The sequence below is a fragment of the Macrobrachium rosenbergii genome, chromosome 42 (assembly GCF_040412425.1).
Source record: "Macrobrachium rosenbergii isolate ZJJX-2024 chromosome 42, ASM4041242v1, whole genome shotgun sequence".
NCBI lineage: Eukaryota > Metazoa > Arthropoda > Malacostraca > Decapoda > Palaemonidae > Macrobrachium > Macrobrachium rosenbergii.
Genome location: NC_089782.1, coordinates 35,617,880 through 35,637,702, shown reverse-complemented (window position 1 = coordinate 35,637,702; position 19,823 = coordinate 35,617,880). Strand labels below are relative to the sequence as shown.

Sequence of the window (19,823 nt, the reverse complement as noted above, 5' to 3'; positions counted from 1 at the left end):
AGAGTAGAAGTGCTGATGATTCAGAGGTCACAGAATAGAAGTGCTGATGATTCAGAGGCCACAGGATAGAAGTGCTGATGATTCAGAGGCCACAGGATAGAACTGCTGATGATTCAGAGGTCACAGAATAGAACTGCTGATGATTCAGAGGCCACAGAATAGAATTGCTGATGATTCAGAGGTGACAGAATAGAACTGCTGATGATTCAGAGGCCACAGAATAGAATTGCTGATGATTCAGAGGTGACAGAATAGAAATGCTGATGATTCAAAGGCCACAGAATAAAACAGCTGATGATTCAGAGGTGACAGAATAGAACTGCTGATGATTCAGAGGCCACAGAATAGAAAAGCTGATGCTTCAGAGGTTAGAGAAACTCGGGCAGAATTTTCATTTGTTTTAATTTGTGTGGGAACACGCACCATACATAGTTTATTTGTCCGGAAACACGCACCATACAAAGTTTTTTTTTTTTTTTTACCTTTTTTTTGTTTGTTGTTATTGTTTGAAAACACGCGTCATACACAATATTCACACACCGAGGTTTTTTTAATAGCCCCCTTTTGTTGAGAATGCAAAGAAACCCCCACGCAGCAGCACTAGAAAGATGCAAAGTAGAAAAATATTTCGCTAAGAGATTTGACAACCAGAGGTATACGCTCTCTCTCTTGCAACATTATTACAAATAACATTATTCTTTTTTTTTTTTTGATTAAACTACAACATGATTGTTATACATTCCGAACACATAGTTTGCACAGCAAGGGTTAATTTTTTTTTTTTTCATCTTCTTCTACAGGTAAACACGGTACCGCTCCTCCTTAACTGCTAAAAGAAATGGCCACAATCTAGCGTACATTATTTATATGTATATATATATTTTTTTCATTTTATTTTCCTGCATTTGAAACAGAGGGTGACAAGACTTAAGCTGATAATGGAACTTGTCATCACAAATTGTGGTTTTTTAATCCTGATTTTCCGCTTTCGCATTTTGTTTTTTTTTTCAAATTTTACAAAGACACATCACCCTCATTATCTGCTTTAGATTATGTCAGAATGAACATGGATGATTTCGTAAACGTTTTACGCAAAGTAAATATATATAATTAGGTTTTCATGTTTTTTTTTCCTTTGTCAAAGCAAGCGACAACAACAGTGCATATCCTTGTCCTATGCCCTCACTAAATACAGAGGAGAAATAATTAAAACACCTTACTACATACATAACACTGGTTCCCTCGGGAAAATCTTTCTACAACAGTCCCAAGTTGTTCATCATCATTTTTTTTTTTTTGTCTTAAGTAGAATGGCTGGGAGTGGCGGTATACGGCCGGGGTCTGGAGAACATACAATGACGCCATTCTTCTTTTTTTTTTTTTTTTTTTTACTTAAGACTAAAATTACCGGCTCCATTTTCTTTAGAGTCATGTACTCGTTCCATTTAGGCTATATTGGAGATGACGATCCTTTGCGGAGCAATATACCTGTTCCATATTGCTTATGAGGCCTCTTATATCCAGGTAGTTTCAGTTCATTTTGATGCAGTCAACGAATCAAATGGAATTGATTCCAGTTAGAAAAATATACTCAAACTTTCGTCAATAAATTTGTTCACGAAGGAGTAGGACTGAGAAGTGTCAGTGCAAAATTCTTGATGGCTTCTGAAGAGGTGTAGAAATTTCTGTTAACTTTCCCACTAACCCTTTTATGTTGCTGATAAAGTGCCAGTGTTAATTTATTGCCTCGAGAAGTTCTCTTGGACGTCGGGAAACGTCGCATAAAAGAATTCTGAATGATCCTGCTGGATCCCAAACATTCAGCGAATCAACCCATTCGATTTTATGACCAATTTTCGTTGGCACTGTTGGGATATGTTTTGCCTTTCACTTTTGAAAAATCTGTCCAATGAATTGGGTTTTGTTTTAAAGTTAGAATGGTTAATGTTAGCTTTTAACGAAAGTGCTTTCTAGTCGGAAACAATCTTCAGAAGCTTTCGAAAAGAACAACTCTCAGACACTACTCGTGCTCTCACTGCGTCGTTGACGTTGCTTGTCAGTTGAGACCCTCATCAGTTAATCGATTGTATAAACGCGCAAAGCCTCCGCCTAAAAGACTCCCTAAACAACTTGACACAAACCACGAAAGTGGCTCGTCCACACCCAAAGTGACTGACTGGCTGCTGGGACTCCCGAAGTCATCATTCCCCATACATTTCCTCCCTGCCTTTCTTTCTCCATGAAAACTACTGTCGGACTTGGGATACGTATGGAAGGGCACATATCCAAACACATATCATCTAGGTTTTGAATTTGAGATAACAATCATCATAGGGACAGAATGAACGGGAGCAACACCGATACGAAAAAACAACACACAACTCAGGGGAGGGAGGGAGGGAGGGAGGGAGGGAGGGAGGGACGACCGGGACCCGTGGTCAAGGATCTACACCGTTATATGTTTTTCACGAGGTCGCCCTTCTCTTTTCAGATAGATTCGGCCGAAGTTGTGTCTGTTTTATTCCTTTGTTATGTTTTACTGACGAATGAGGAGAGGAGCAAAGAACTCCTAGGCTGAGTCCTGCCACAGCGGAGTCCTTTGTGCCTTCTCTCATGAGGAAGAGGAGCAAAGAACTCCTAGACTGAGTCCTGCCACAGCAGAGTCCTTTGTGCCTTCTCTCATGAGGAAGAGGAGCAAAGAACTCGTAGACTGAGTCTTGCCACAGCAGAGTCCTTTGTGCCTTCTCTCATGAGGAGAGGAGCAAAGAACTCCTAGACTGAGTCCTGCCACAGCGGAGTCCTTTGTGCCTTCTCTCATGAGGAAGAGGAGCAAAGAACTCCTAGACTGAGTCCTGCCACAGCGGAGTCCTTTTGCCTTCTCTCATGAGGAAGAGGAGTGAAGAGGACGATGAATTTGGAGGGAGAATTGAAGTGGCCAGAGGGGCTACATAGCCTGTTTTGCTGAGGCATCACTAGCTGCACAACTTATCAGGAAGAGAGGGGGAGAGAGAAGAACAGTATGTTAACTCAAGTACTTCCAAGTTGAGTAACTGCGGGTGATAAAAGAGGGAATTTGTTGCTTTCCCTTTCTCACTCTCAAATATATTGTCAGATTTAGCAGCAAAATCTCAGCAGTTAAGGCTTATGCCCCCTTATTTTTTTTTTTTTATTATCTTTTCCTATGTCCTGGCAACCTCTCCTCTCCCGTCTCCACATCATTAGAGGGTATAGTCTCATACTATAAACAGCCAGGAGGGCGAAACGCCTGCCAGGCACAAGATTTTTCTGAACAGTTTTATACTAGTAGTGCTTTCCTGCTATGTGAGGAATCCATGACACAATGGGATGATGACAACAAGCAGAGGGTGTGAGACCCCCTACAATATGGAGCAGCCCTGGCCAGAGGGGTAGGCACTGTAGACGTGGGCACAATTAGTGCCGGGGATGGGAGGAGGGCCCTTGAACAGCCATGGATGAAGTGAAGGAAAGTAGGATCGAAGCCCTGTTACTTTTTGATGAAAATTCCGAGGAAACCCTCAGAAGGGGTTTGTTGGTCTTACCCCTTCGCCAAAACGAGATTAGAGCGCAAAGTTTTACTCAGTTGGGATGTATGTTGTCGTTTACGAGTGACGAAACCTAAGAGGCCAGAATACAGTTACATCCATGGTACTGGGTTTCAAAAGAGAATCAGTCACCTTTAGGAACATGCAGATGGTGTCTCCTAAGGTTCAGCAGCGTCGGCAGATGGAAGGAAGAGCTGCCGTTGGTGTTGGAGCGCCTCTCAATGCCACCGGTTAAACCCACTGAAAGATGAACACTCAGAAAACAGCAAAAGTAACACCACCAGCACAGTGTACCTCAAGACCTACAGCTGGAGAGAGACTATACAATTTCAATGTTTTTATTACCTCTTTTTTTTATATATTTTATTTACTCAAGTCGTTTATAGGAGTCACTACAAATCATAAACACTATGAGAATCTCCTTTGAGGTCGTCAAGCGACGGGAAAAGTGACATGCATTATACACGAATATCTAAAGATTACGACAGATGTGAGGAAGGAACAGTCCAAATACGATGATCATGATGATGATGATGATGACGATGTTATATAGTGCCACAGGCAATTCTGGTTTTGGCGCCCCTACATCTAAGAAACCACAAAGTAGAGGCCCTAGGTGGTACTAACGAGACCTTGAGGAATTGTGGGTATCACTTGCCACGGGCAAATTACCTCTTGCCCACATTGACTTGAAATGGATAACCCCATGTTGAGAATTATTGGCCTCTGTGTGTTGGGTACTGCGTTTCATTTAGGGCACATAAGCTTTATGTTTGCTTACTGTCACTAACTGGTCATGGTAGCGTTTGAAGTCTATCTTTAAATCCTTGTCTCCTTTTCCAAATCTACATTTTATTTGATGTTTATCTTTGTACTTGAAAGTAATGGCAGGTAGTAAGTATATATGTTTAGATTGTTAACAGCACAAGAGTTTATCTTCCAAAAAAAGCAGTGTTTAATTCAAGAAAAAAAATTTTGCTGAATTCAGTTGAAGAACCTAATTGAAATCTGTCAGCCTCTGAAGGTGACTACATGCTTGAAACAAGGACTTCCCTGAAGTGTGAACTTGCAGTTAGCGTTTACTGTCTTGTACTACCTTACTTGTTAAATACCCGAGACCTACTCTGAGATCCCGCAGAATCCCTCGTTCTCCTCTCCCTCAGACTCCACTTTCGCAAATATTGTTTACACAAGGGCTTCCTGTGCAGTCGCTTGGGTATTTAGAATTAAACAAAAATCAAGTTTTACAAAATTCCCAAACACTTCTTCAAGGGATTCGTGAATGGATACACTCAACAGCTCTAACTGATGCTATCCCTTCTGACATGTATAAATATTGTCTGCACTGAACAGTCCCACGATAATCTGTTACATGCAATAACAGTTTATACACATTTACAGGTTACATATACAAAGAGTACAATCTGCATGAGTACATTTTACATTTTCGAATGCACTTAGAACCGACGAATGATTTTATTTGCCCTAACTTCTGAAATATATTTTCCCTACGCGCACACTGAACAACAGAGATTGGGAGAATCTGCATCAAGAGTTGGTAGCTTGCTCAGAAAAGTCACGGATAAGGGAAGAACGCGTTGAGAAGCTTGGAATGGCCTCGCCTCGCCAGGGTTCATATAAATTTGAAGTGAATGATGAAGACCGAAGGGAATAAGTTGAGTGTGACAAAGATGGAGGGGTGAGAACAGAGGTAAAGCCGAGTCGTTAAAGCGGATGGATTTAAAGGCAGTTAGGACTTGGGGAAGAAGGTGCAAGGAATGGAAGTAGACGGAGAATGTTGACTCGAGCGGCCGACCCTGCTATACAGTGGGACTAATAAGGTCGAAAGAAAAAGAAGACGAAGAAGAAGAACAGGTATCTGTGGTCTTGGGATCATAAACAATATTACTAGAAATAAGTGATGTTACTGTAGACATGCATAACAGGATAAACTGACTTTAGTGAAATTATCTGATGAATAATGGTGTTCTGATAAACGGCATATCCTTTGGAAGCTTGAATTTCAAGTCAGTGGCCCCTGTGGGCTTGTTCCATATGAATAGGGTTTAGTATCTGAATAATAATAATAATAATAATAATAATAATAATAATAATAATAATAAGGAAGAAGACCCTCTTTGAGGCAAGTTTTGTTGAATTTAATGGCTGCATTATGCGAATTGATTTTATACCAAGTTTTCTCAATTTTGCTTATTCGCTTTTCCTGCACATCAATGTCATTGACTAATATTGATGTGCAGGAAAAGTGAATTATAAGAAAAATTGAGAAAACTCAGTATAAAACCAATTTACATAATGCAGCCATCGTATTCAACAAAATAATAATAATAATAATAATAATAATAATAATAATAATAATAATAATAATAATTTTTATGGAAAATTTAAACCCCACGTGACTTTTCATTAACAAGGCAGTAATCGCATTTAAGGAACGCTAGTTCCTTTAAATGCAAATTACCACGACAAGAGCAAGCAACAGAGTGCTTTAATGCAGATTTTACAACTGAGACTTTTTTTTTTCTTTTGCTTACTAAAGCATCGGTTCCATTTAGATTTTTAGAGGCTAGGTTTGTTGGATTTCAGTTCTGGATGGAGAGAAAAAGAGATTTGTTTGTGTGGCATTCCACACTCCGTGACACTGAAACAAACGGAAATAACTTGTGTACGAATCTAACGAATTAAGTATAAAATGTTTTTTTTTGCTTTGGTTCACTCGTTATTTTTGTTTGACTTAGATTTTGTTTGTTTTAGCTTTTGTTTGTTTTCTTCTACTGACGATAAATTGACAGTTACCAGTCGGTGGTTAACCTTGGTTCTGTCTAATCTGTATGGTAATTCGTTTGAAGTATTGGTTTCTGCTAAATTCTTCTTCAAATTTTCATATAATTATATATATATATATATATATATATATATATATATATATATATATATATATATATATATATATATATGTGTGTGTGTGTGTGTGTGTGTGTGTGTGTGTGTGTGTGTGACTAAAGAAGTTATCTGAAGGAAGGGTCAGTGTACAACAGAATTTTACATGATATCCTCCAAAGTTAAATGCGATTGGTTCATTTGTAATGTTTGATGAAAATCAGTATATTTATTTTGGCAAAGGACCCAGTTATAAGCAGGCAGCTGTTTTGCACCGGGTATAATTATCACATGAATATGAGCTTGGGATTATAAGCTAAAAGTGTGAGATAAAAATGCTAAAATTATGAGTCTGGAGGCCATTTTTAGCAGCTTCCTAAAGTAAGCAGGCGAATATTTATATGTCATGGGCCTCATGATGATTGAACAGGTTCATTTATCATATTTTGGTGAGAATGTTTTGGAAGCCTCAAGTGTTAACCTATAATTTTCCCAGTTTGGAATGGACAGAGGACACCTTGCTCATTTTCCACATATGAATTAAAATATATAGTTATGTAAGCCTCATGAATTATATGATGACTAATTGCTAGAAATTAACTTTATGGCATCAGCTCATTTGATTAACTGAAAGGTCCGTAAGTTAAATGAATGAAGAAATCAAGTTACATTTTAATTGGCCATACTTTACGGAATTCATGATTCGTGTGGCAGATTCTGAAAGGAATCGTAAAACCTCTTTGTAAAGTGTTCTCATGTGTCCTGTAAGTCAGCTGAATAAGTCCATAAAAACTGATCTTTTAAAGGTCCTCCAAGAACCATTTGGCTGCAATGACTAAATACGTTGTGTGGCATCAGGTAGGTTGCTGGGAAAAGTGACTCACCCTGGCAGACCCCTGAAATGATTATGTAGTTAAGTGTACCTTAGTTTTACCAGACCACTGAGCTGATTATAGTGTGACATCAGGTGGGTTGCTGGGAAAAGTGACCTGACCCTGGCAGATCCGTGTCCCATGTGAAGGGGTTATTCTCTGAATTTGACTTCAATGGTTAAAATCTAAATCTTTTGTGCATATGTTTTGTCAAATTACGTTGGGAGGAACAAAGTTATTTGTGTGTGTGTGTTTGCTTGAGCTAAGTGGATTAAAAAGTTCACGTTTTTTGGGAACTTACATGAAGTAGCAAAATTATGAAGCAGTTGTATGGGAATTTTGTTTTGTGTAACTCGAAGTCTACATGTCTGATAAGCAAACAAGTGCTGGTTTCAAGTTGATAAAGTTGCGAATGGACGAGTTAATAATGTTAAGATAACAAATGAACCAACCATTAACTTCAAAGTCACAAGTGAACCAACCATCAAAGGTAGAGTTACAGACGAACAATTCATAGATTCTAAATTTCAAGTTGAACCAGCCACGAGCTTTAAAAGCTGAGAATGAACCGTTCATTAAAAACACATTAAGGTAATTCCATCGTTGAATAAAACGTTCATGATAACCTATAATTAAATCCAAATTTCAAAACAAAGTTCTCGACCTGCAAACTCATAGCTGTAAGATGAACACATTTAACATCACAAGTGAATCCTTTGACAACTCAATTCACTCATTTTAAAGTTAAAAGTGAATAAGTCAGTAATTACAAAGTTACAGATGCACCATTCGTGAAATGCAAAGTTGCAAGTTGCGAGATTATAATAGAATCACTACCTGCAAATTACCAATTGACTAATTATTCCATGTACAGTTACAAGTAAACCAGTTGTGATTATTAAGTACAAAAATCATTCATTAGCTAAAGCTACCAAATAGTCATCTCTAAATGCAAAGTCACAAATAAAAAGAAATGCCACAGAGTGATTGCAAATTTTTAACTAATGTAGTTATTGTCAGAATGGAACTATGTAGTGGATTATAAATGCATTCTGTGAAAGATATTGTCATGTTTCTCATTAACAATTCTGCCAACACTGCTCCAAGAATTATGCAAATTTATCGTCAGGGCTATGAAAGTGGGACATGTCTCATATGACATGTTTCACATAGTTGTCAACACAAGCATGAAGACATTTCCTAAATCTAACACCTCTGCAAGTCACCTGTTGCCTTTTCGTTCCCACTTTTATGACTTTTTCTGCTGGTCATCTATGAAGTTCTTTTCACTTAACCCACCTGCCAAATTTTATCATCTTTTGTCAGTTGCCTTACCCACATTACTTATATTTTCATTATCTGTTGTTACCTTGATAATCTGCCGTTGTCGTTTACATATCTCGTGCCAGTTTTTATTGTCAGTCATAATCCCCGGTCATCTACCATTTCTCGTCAGTTGTCATTATGTCGTTTGCCATTTAAGGTCAGTTAAAATCCCATGTCATTTGCCATTTCTTCCTAGTTATCATTAAATGCTGTTTACAGTTTCATGTCAGTTAAAACCTCACTCCAGCTACCATTTTTTTTCAGGTGTATTTCCATAATATTTAACATTTCTTGTCAGTTACAATCCTACGTCATTAACTTCTTTTGTTAGTGATAACCCACCCCCCCTGTCATTTACTATATATTTTTTGTAGAATCCATCTTCATTCACCTGTAAATATATCATTTATTTACCATTTCTTGTCAAGTACAATCCAGTGTCACTTTGTGAGTTTGTCAGCTGCCAATTTTTATCCGTTACGCTGCACTAATAATAAATCTGCTCTCATTCATAATCTCAGTGTCATTTACCGTTACTTGTCAGTCACGGATCAGTCAGACCGTGTCAAGTAACGCCCTGTTCCTGAAGTGAGAGAACGGTTTTCTTTTGACCCGCGGCGTCTGCAGACGCCCCCGCCGGAGTGTCCCCAACCTCAGGGGGGTTGATGCCCCTTAGTATAACCAGCCTTAAATTATATATATATTATATATAAGCGTATTTCGACAGACTGTTCTTACAGAGTAATTATACACACAGTTTTTTTTTTTTGTATATGAACAGACTTGATATGTTATGATATTACAATAGCTACTTTGAAAAATAATATTCATCTACTAAAATGCAATATTGTTTTTTTTTTTTAAACAGTTACAAATGCTTCTAATGTGGCTCTGCTGTCTCTGTATAATAATTGGAATCGCCTTGAAGGCTGTTTTGGGGAGGGGGTCGGGTCTCAGCCCCCCACCACCCCCCTTTCCTATGTATAGTATGCGCAGATTCGCGGTCGTCTATGTATCGTCTACGTATACAAGCGAGATATTGGAAAATGGATCTATGTAGGAATGTAAATGCGGGGGAAAGAAGAACTGATTAAAATTCACAGGGGAATGATTTCAAGTGGATCTACTGTATTTGCGTACGAGCGAGAATGCTTCAAAAAACTGATCTAGTCTAGTGATTTAAGATTTCAAAAAAGTCGTGAATGGAAGTCATATTTCTAAATCCTCGTATATATATATATATATGTTAGTTATGGATAAAAAGTTGATAAATGCCCACCCACCCACCCCCACCCTTTAAAAAATATGAATTATTATTATCATCATTTCATTTACTCGCGGAAAATATTTGGAATATTTTCATTTACGTTTTGAACTTTTGATTTTTTGATGCAACGTTCGAAGTGAGATTTGCTGTTTTCACTCTTTGGTTTCGCTTTGTTTTCTTCTAAAGGTCTCTCCACTTCTCTTAATCTATATAGTAGAAAAACGGTCTCGGCCTGTCTTTCGGAAGCTATTCTAACTACTTGAGAGATAGTGAGAGACAGAGAGAGAGAGAAGGAAAGAGTGAGAGACAAAAAAAAGATAAAAAGACTAAAAAAAAAGCCGTTTGACTAATAATTTTTGCATGTTGCAGAGGGATGTATATATATATATATGAAAAGTATATACGGGTTTTCTCCATCTGTGTACTTTATATATATATATATATATATATATATATATATATATATATATATATATAGATAGATATATATATAGATAGATATATATATATGTATATATAAAGGCAGTCCCCAGTTTACGACGGGTCTGGCTTATGACATTCCGAGGTTACGACGCTTTTCAAATATATTCATCAGAAATTATTTCCCGGTTTACGACGCATGTTCCTGGGTTACGATGTGTCGTACGCCAATCTGACGGAAGAAATATGGCTCCAAAACTGCAGAATAATCCAAATTTGGAGTTTTATTTTATAAAAAACTCAATAAAAATGCAGTTTACATCATTTTCAATACACTCAAAACATTGAAAGTAAGGTTTTCTTAGGATTTTTGACGATTTTCGACGATTATCGACGATTTTTCGGCTTACGACGATTTTCGGTTTACAACGCAGGGTAAAAACAGAACCCCCGTCGTAAACCGGGGACTGTATATATATATATATAATATATATATATATATATATATATATATATATATATATATATATATATATATATATTGACATGAGTAGTGGTTTGTCGCATTTATGGAATAAAATACTACTGTCTTTCCGTAGATGGTTGCCTTTTTGTCAGTACATTAATATGAAACTTAAAGCCTGTAATGGGATTTTTTTTTTCAGTCATTAAATTTAGTGCAATTCCATTTTCCTTGGAATCGTTGTGTCTCGATTCCTGACTGTGGTGGTTTTCATTTTTCTAATGAACACCATAATATTCTTTGGAAGCTTGAATTTCAAGTCTGTAGCCCCTTTGGTGGGTTTGTTTCATAAGAATAGGGTTCAGTATCTGAATAATATAATAATAATAATAATAATAAATTAGACAACGCTCACCCTTAATAAGTAGTGGTGTTGATAGCATTGATGATGTTATGAATAGTTATTTTAGAATTAGTTAATCGTTCTCTTTGGATTTTTGGAAAAGCTGATTGTATTTTTTATGTCTTTGTTTTTTAGTTTTTTTTTTGGTGCCAAAGGTTGAAATCGGTACATGCATAGAATTTTTGTTTGTTTGTAATCTGTGTCCGATGAATCGACAAGCATATACATAGTAGTTTATGTACTACATATAGCCTATACTGTGTATATGTACATATACATATATACTATGCAGTACATATACATGTATACTATGCATAATTCTGTGTCCGTTGAATCGTTCAGTAATGGGAAACGCATATACATAGTAGTATATGTACGTACATGATACATATATAATTTATATATACACACTATGTATACGATGCTTAATTATATGATAATCTAGTACATACATTTCAGCTTTGGGCTATTTTTAATGTGTGTTTATATGAGATGCTGGTGGGTGGCAGTTGTCCAGTCATTTTGAGTCATATTTCATGGGACTGACAGGTAATCATTACGGCATTTTAGGTAACGGGTCTTTCTAGGATTGGGGAGGGAGTTTCCATGTTTCAATGGAAGTTCTTTTGAAACGTGTTTGCGTCGAATTGACTTGCATTACGTATGAGCGGGGTTGCATATATTATATATATATATATATATATATATATATATATATATATATATATATACACACATACATACTGTATATATATGTATTTTATATATATGTATATTTATATATATTTTATATATATGTATATATATTGTATATATATATATATATATATATATTATATATATATATATATATATATATATATATATATGTACATATATATATATATATATATATATATATATATATATATATATATATATATATATATATATATATATATATATATATATATATATGCACATGTACCTATGTTTCGTCTCTGTCTCATCTTCATGGTTTCATGAAAGGGAATCTGTTGATCACAAATGGCCGATCAGTGACATTAATCGCATGAAATTTGGAAAAAAAATCTGACTTTGCCGCATCATTATCCGTTATGTAGTTGTTTTGCTGTGTCAAAAACCGTTGTCATCATTCAATAAAATTTTGGATTTTATAGTTTAATATTTGAAATTTTTTTATATATATTTTAGGTATAAAATCTTTTTGATGAGCATCCGGAGCGAGATTTGAATGTTATTTTTAGTTCCTGCAAGCCATATTTGCCCAGCACTTTTTCACTAATGACGTTTGGTTAGAATGGTTTAGTATAAGATTCCTTGGGAGAGAGAAACAGAGAGAGATTATCATCCTGTGGCGCACCATAGTTTGCAAGGTCAAGCTTGGAGAGCATCTGAAGCCAGGCAGCTCTCAAACATCGTGATGTACAGTACGTTCAGTGTTAATGGCTTCTCATAAAGAGGTAGAGATCTTTGTAGTAAGTGTATCATGATATTTTTTCTAAGAGCATTTAAGAGAGATCTTCAACAGAGCATCAAGAGGTATTTTCCTAAGAATATATAGAGAAATCGCCTTCAGGGCATTAGAAGGGATCTTCGGAACGTTTTAAGAGAAATCATTTTACAGCATCAAGAATATCTTCATTATAGCATCAAGAGAAATCCCTTAAGTGTATCAGAAGAAACCTTCGTTAGTCCGTCAGGAGAAATCTCCCTCGCAGCATCAAGAGAAATATTCATTCTAGAGCATCAAGAGAACTCTCCTTGAGAGCATCAAGGTGAGTTATCTCTAGTGTATAAAGAGAAATCTTCACGAGAACATCAAGAGAAATCTGTATGAGAGCACTAAGAGACATTTCCAGAGTAGCAACAGAAATTGTCACGGAACGATCAAGAGATTTTTCCAGAGGAGCACGAAGAGATGTCTTCGCTGGAGCTTCTAAAGCGACCTCCTCCGGAGCGTCGGGATCAGGACCATTCGCCTTGTGGAAGGAAGGGCGCCATCGCTATAGGCCGTAGTCAAAAGATTCCCATTCACTAAACTTGGAGTCTTGCTTCTGAAGGCGCTGTTGGCAGGCCTCCAGGTAGGAGTCGTTGATGCGGTACATTCCAGAGTTGGCCTGGAACATCAGGGTCTCCAGGATTCGTTCGTTCTTGATGGCTTTGCTGGGCAGCACGATCTGGAATTGTCAGACCATATGGTAAATCACTTCTCATGAGGTAAATGGTGTTTAAGTAATACCGAAGTAAACATTCTTAGGCCGGTGTGACCTAAGACTGACGTAATCATATAATGTTTAGATCGCAGGGTAGATAAATTTATGTTACATTTGGTACCCTATAAGGTTATGTACATATTAAGTGAACCTGCATTCCTTAGATCTTGTACTGTGTGTAAACTAACAAAAGTATATATTTTGTGTGAACTAGCATTTATGAAATCTCATGTATTTTATTAACATATTTGGGATCTCTGATGTTTTAAGAGACCTTAGATAGTATCTGTGAACTAATATGCTTGAGATCTTATGTATTGTAAATGAATTAATGGTGAAGAGATATCAGGTGCTGTGAGTGAACAAACGTTCATGAGATCTTAGATGTTGTGAGGTAACATTTATGAGGTATTAGATACTATGAATGAACTAACACTAATTAGATCTTGGATAGTGTGAGGTCTTAGGTATTGTAACTGACCTTAATGAGGTCTTGAGGTGATATTCTGTAAGGTTTGAGTTCCCTCGTCAGCCTTTCCATGATGCATCGGAACTCTACTCGGGAGTCTGCCTTTGAGACACCCTTCATTCTCACTCTGTGTTTGGCCCAGGCTAACATTGCCTCGAACTTCGTGATCTCGGCCACTTCCAGGTTGCGAGCCATCATCATGTGAACCATCGATTCTGAGAGTTGCAGGAAGTCTGGACTCTGGAACACCTGTGGAACCAAAGTTTGAGAGTATGGAGAATTTCACTTTCTCGACAGTGGTATACCTGTCAAATCTGGAACACCTGTCAAACCAAAGTTGAAGAGTATGGAGAATTTTTCCTCTTCGACAGTGGTGTACCTATAAAATCTGGAACACCTGTGGAACCAGAGTTTAAGAGCTTGGAGAGTTTTTCTTCCTCGACAGTGGTATACCTATAAAATCTGGAGCACCTGTCAAACCAAAGTGTAAGAGTATGGAGAATTTTTCTTCCTTGACACTGGTATACCTATAAAATCGGCAGTTGAGTGTATCAAGAAATTAAATGCTTCCTGGTTCGAAAACCTAGAATCCAGTGTTTTTAATGTATAAAGAAATTTACCAGTGAACTATGGAATGCTTAAAAAGATAGGTACTCTCTGGACTCTGGAAAACTTAAAAAATGGAGGATGCTGTACTGTTTATAAGAATGATCTTGGAGATTTTTGAAGTAAAATTAATATACTGCAAATGAGGACATCAGACACAAATGGAAATTTGGGTAATTTTAAATTTAGATACCCTTTCATCTTGGGAATCACCTCTGAAAACAGGATATGAGTACCCTAAGAAATATGGAGTAGATCATATGTAAACCATTTTGTTTGAGTGAATTAGTACAGAAGCAGTTTTCAAAACCGAATTTTTCAGGGAGGCTGGGGATGACTGACTGTTTGTTTGTGCAGTGTGTTTTAAAAGAGAACTTCTTTTATTTCCTTTTTGGATTACGAGGCTGTCAGAGAGAAATTCAACCTGATGGTATTTGGAAATTTCACTACATAAATATGGTGAATGTTACCAGTAGAATGGGTATTGTAAACGTATAATGGACAGGAAATGAAAAATTTCAAAGAATCTGAAGTTTAGCATTGATTTTTCAATACAGTGCACCTCATAGAATCAGAATGACTAAATTCGCAAATTACAAATTTCAGTGTATTGGCGCTTCCTTCTTTATTTAAGCTGTTAATATTTTGATTCATTTGAAAGGATCTGTGCCCGAATTCTTAAATGGTGAACCCGACGAGAAAATTTGAGCATTGCGAGTTTGTATAACAAAGCGAGAGTTCTCTAACGATTTCTGACAGCGTTGTGGAAACGAGGTGAGGTGCTGACTGTATGAAGAACGGAGATCTCTTTGGAAATATGTTTCCCAAATTGAATGAGAGATTTAGGGTAAATTTGTAGCTATTATGGGAAGTGTAAGAGGTGATGAAGCACACAGACACTAAGTAAACCTTTTGTTCTTTGGGAAAGTTGTAGTGAGTACAGAGTTTAGATAGTTAAAAGCCCAAGGATCAATCATAGCTGACGTCTGTGAACATTAGGAAACATCACAAGAACAACTTGATGTATATTAACTGATTAGCAGAAAGCCAGTCATCAGACAGCTCTCTCTCTCTCTCTCTCTCTCTCTCTCTCTCTCTCTCTCTCTCTCTCTCTCTCTCTCTGAGAATTATGACGAGATTATCTGCATAACCTCTTCGTCAATCTATCCTTCTCTCTGATAATGACGATACCATGACCTCTCTCTCTCTCTCTTTCTCTCTCTCTCTCAAGTTGCAGTGTTGCAGTACAAATAATTGTCACATCTTACCTGGGGAGCTCTGGTCTCCACGAAGGCCAGGATCATGTTGACGAGCTCTGAGGCTGATGTGTACCTCCAGTAGTAGTTCTCGAGACTACTCAGCATGTTGCATACCTGTGGAGAGGGTTTAATCTCAGAATATTTACTTATTATTATATATATATATATATATATATATATATATATATATATATATATATATATATATATATATATATATATATATATATATATATATATATATACACACACTTGTATTATAAGAAGAGTCACGCGAGTCTTCTCTCACGCTTTATTGGTTTTATTTTATGTCTTTATTATTTTGCTTTTGAAGTTTATTTTTAAATTTTGTCTTTTCCACACTGGGCTTCTTTCCTTATTGGGGGGGACCCCCCTCTGGGCTTGTAGCATTTTGCAACTTGACATGGGGCAGTATTTACGGGACCCCGTAGGGGGCTAGTGCCATCAGTGGACCTCATGCGGTGCACTGTAGGCATTACTTAAGGCCCCCCCCCCTCTGGGCTTGTAGCATTTTGCAACACGACATGGGGCAGTATTTACCGGACCCCGTAGGGGGTTAGTGCCGTCAGTGGACCTCATGCGGTGCACCGTAGGCATTACTTAAGGTTCTTTGCAGCGTGCCTTCCTTAGGCTCCTAGTTGTAACCCCTTTCATTCCTTTTACTGTACCTCCTTTCAGATTCTCTTTCTTCCATCTTGCTCTCCACCCTATCCTAACAATTGATTCATAGTGCAACTGCTTTGAGGTTTTCCTCCTGTTACACCTTTCAAACCTTTTACTGTCAATTTCCATTTCAGCACTAAATGACCCCATAGGTCCCTGTGCTTGGCCTTTGGCCTAAACTCTATATTCAATTCAGTCCAGTTCAACTCCTCTTGACCTACCACCCCAACTCTATATTCAATTCAGTCCAGTTCAACTCCTCTTGACCTACCACCCCAATTCTATATTCAGTTCAGTCCAGACCTTGACCTACCACCCCAATTCTATATTCAATTCAGTCCAGTTCAACTCCTCTTGACCTACCACCCCAATTCTATATTCAATTCAGTCCAGTTCAACTCCTCTTGACCTACCACCCCAATTCTATATTCAATTCAGTCCAGTTCAACTCCTCTTGACCTACCACCCCAATTCTATATTCAATTCAGTCCAATTCAACTCCTCTTGACCTACCACCCCAATTCTATATTCAGTTGAGTCCAATTCAACTCCTCTTGACCTACCACCCCAATTCTATATTCAATTGAGTCCAATTCAACTCCTCTTGACCTACCACCCCAATTCTATATTCAATTCAGTCCAATTCAACTCCTCTTGACCTACCACCCCAATTCTATATTCAATTGAGTCCAATTCAACTCCTCTTGACCTACCACTTCGATGCGCAGGAACTGCTTGGCATGGTGGAAGCAGGCCTGCAGGAGCTCTGGCAGGTCGTAGTGCTCAGCTGCGCAGATCAGTCCCGGGATGGAGGTGCAGGTCAGAGGACAGGATCCGGTGTGCAGGTAGTCCAGCAGGATACGGAGGGTGTCGTGCTCGAACTCTATGATGGTGAACTGTCGGCAGCGAAGGCGTTAAAACGTGTGGGTTGAAGGAGGAGGTTGTTCGGGTCATAGAAGTTTTTTGTTTTTATGGGGTTTTTGGGTAGAGATGGGCCGTTGCGAAGAGAGGTGTTTGGTGATGGAGTTGAAGGAGGTGGTTGGAGGTTTTTTGGGGGGTTTTTGGGGTAGAGGAGGGGCATTATAAAGAGAGATGTTTGCTGATGAAGTTGAAGGAGGTTCGAGTTATAGAAGGTTTATTTCTTTTTTGTTCAATATTTTTTTGGGGTGTGGGGTGGAGAGGGCCGTTGCAAAGAGAGAGATATTTGCTACTGAAGTTGAAGGAGGTTGTTCGAGTAACAAATTTTTTTTTTTGTATATTTTTTATGGGCCGTTGTAACGAGAGATACTTGCTGATGGAAGTTGAAGGTCATAGAAGTTTTGGTTTTTAAAACATTTTTTTATGGGGTTTTTGGGGTAGAGATGAGCCGTTGTAAAGAGATTTATTTACTGATGCAGTTGAGAAAATTTAGGATGGGTTAGACACTGAAATGATAGACACATGGAGAGGTTTTTGAGTCACAGAGGTATTTTTGGAGGACTATGGTCAAGATGGGTCGTTGTGAAGGAGGTTATTTTCTGATGGAATTGCGACTTGTTAAGACGAACTGGACTTAGAAGAAGATTCTTGTGAAGCCTGACATGAAGGAGATTATTTGAACATTTGACGATTATGTTTTGTTTAATTACAGGGTGTTGGGGAAGAGAGAAAGAGAAACTTTTTAATGGAGGCGAGACTTATAAGGACGGGCTTTATCCGAATTGGATAGGGGAGGAATGAAAGAGAGACTGGAGAGAGATTGTAGGATTTATGATGAAAATGGCTAGATATTTGGTTAGCCACTGTGAAGATGAACATTTAAAGTAGATTTTCGACCCGTAATGGGAAGGCTATCTGGTAATTCTGGGCCGTTATAAAAAGATACATAAGAAGGAGGCTGTTTGACTCGTGAAAATCTTTGGCAATAGATTGTTATTGATGTAGGGATCTTTGGTTCCTGGTATGACCTGGGAGAGACGAAGGGGAGCCGTCACAAAGAGTGACATTTGCAAGAGGCTGTTTAAAAGACTTGGTCATAAGTTATCGGCTGGCGAAATTGGAATGAAGGTTGTGTTAATATAAAGATATAATGGGTTACTTGGTTAATATAGTGGGACGGAAAGACGAAGTGGTATGGGGCTCACGGATCCACTGATGATTTGGATAGATTAGTAAGCTTTGATTATTGTTGAGCTAGATGGTGTGGACAGCTGGGTACGTGGATGAAACAGCAGTTTGATTGATGGATCAATGGGATGTAGTAGATACGGGATGAAACAGCAATTTGATTGATGGATCAGTCTGACATGGCGGATAAGGTAGATGCAATTGAATAGAGAAGATGGGTTAGGTATTAGGACGGAATGGGGCTGTCGGTGGAATGAGTGGATTAGGGAACTGGATAGAGTACATAGAAATAGATAATACATAGACCAGTGAAAAGGATGATATGGAAAAGGAAAGGAACTTTTAAAAATTACAACCTGTTTCAAAAGTAGTTATTTTGATGGGAAGCTAATTCACTGATCAAAATGAACAATTAAACTCATCTATGAAAGGACTTAATATCGTTACAGTTCATGAAACTTCAGTTTACATTTGATAGAAAGGTCTGATTAAGATGTTCTATTTTGAAAATCTTAATGAATAAAGAAATTAATGGGAATTAATTACAGATGTGAAAGCATAGACGGAGAGAGTTTAATAGATTTAATTACAGCATTTCTGTTTGCATGCAGACACTACTGTACTACTGAACATTTATCATAGCCATTTCTACATGTTTAACCATTTACAAGCATTCCGTGCAAACATTTAAAAAAATAATTTAACACATAGTCACGGTGCATTAAGTACATGGATATTTTTTTACATGGATATTATTTGTAAAAAATTAAGTGCTATTAAGAAGCAGATATGACGCCTTTTTTTTTTGGTTAAAGGACGTGAACGTTTTGTCATTAAAAAATGCTGCATTTTCCCACAATAGTTCAATATAGGATAAAAAAAAAACTTGGGATAATATTTCTCAGTCTATCCTAATCTCGATTTCTGAAAACTGATTCATGCCTTGTATTATGTAATGTCGATTTCTGTGTGTGTGAATTGATTTTTTTCATTTAATTTTTTTATTTTTTTTTTATTTTCTGGGTTCATGCTTTGTGGAAAAGTGTGGCGAGGTAGGGAATGATGTTTGGAAAGAGGGTTAAGGTTAAGGGTTATAGATTTTGTTTTCTTAATAGCCAAATGAACTTAGATATTTCCGTTATTTTTTTGACAACTTCTATAAACAGCCAAAACTTTTATATATAACACCAGGTAGTTTCTTTTTTATCTTTTCTTGATAGCCAAATGAAGTAAACATTTCCATTATTTTTTGACAACTTAATTTCTAT

General features: G+C 37.4%; 1 protein-coding gene and 1 long non-coding RNA gene across 14 annotated transcripts in view; one reads left to right on the top strand and one right to left on the bottom strand.

Moving 5' to 3' along the window:
• LOC136828253 (uncharacterized) overlaps window positions 1-19,823 on the top strand; it is a 295,190-nt gene that overhangs the window by 48,451 nt on the left and 226,916 nt on the right. The window lies entirely within an intron of this gene.
• The window catches only part of rsh (radish), a 181,943-nt gene continuing 174,299 nt past the window's right edge, over window positions 12,180-19,823 (bottom strand). For all 11 annotated transcript variants that reach the window (XM_067086104.1, XM_067086108.1, XM_067086098.1 and 8 more), the window contains 4 exons: window positions 17,163-17,345; window positions 15,775-15,879; window positions 13,913-14,149; window positions 12,180-13,395 (listed from right to left, as the gene is read on the bottom strand). In XM_067086104.1, coding sequence (XP_066942205.1) covers window positions 13,222-13,395; window positions 13,913-14,149; window positions 15,775-15,879; window positions 17,163-17,345 — 699 coding nt within the window. In that variant the 3' untranslated portion in view covers window positions 12,180-13,221. The remainder of the gene's footprint in view (window positions 13,396-13,912; window positions 14,150-15,774; window positions 15,880-17,162; window positions 17,346-19,823) is intronic.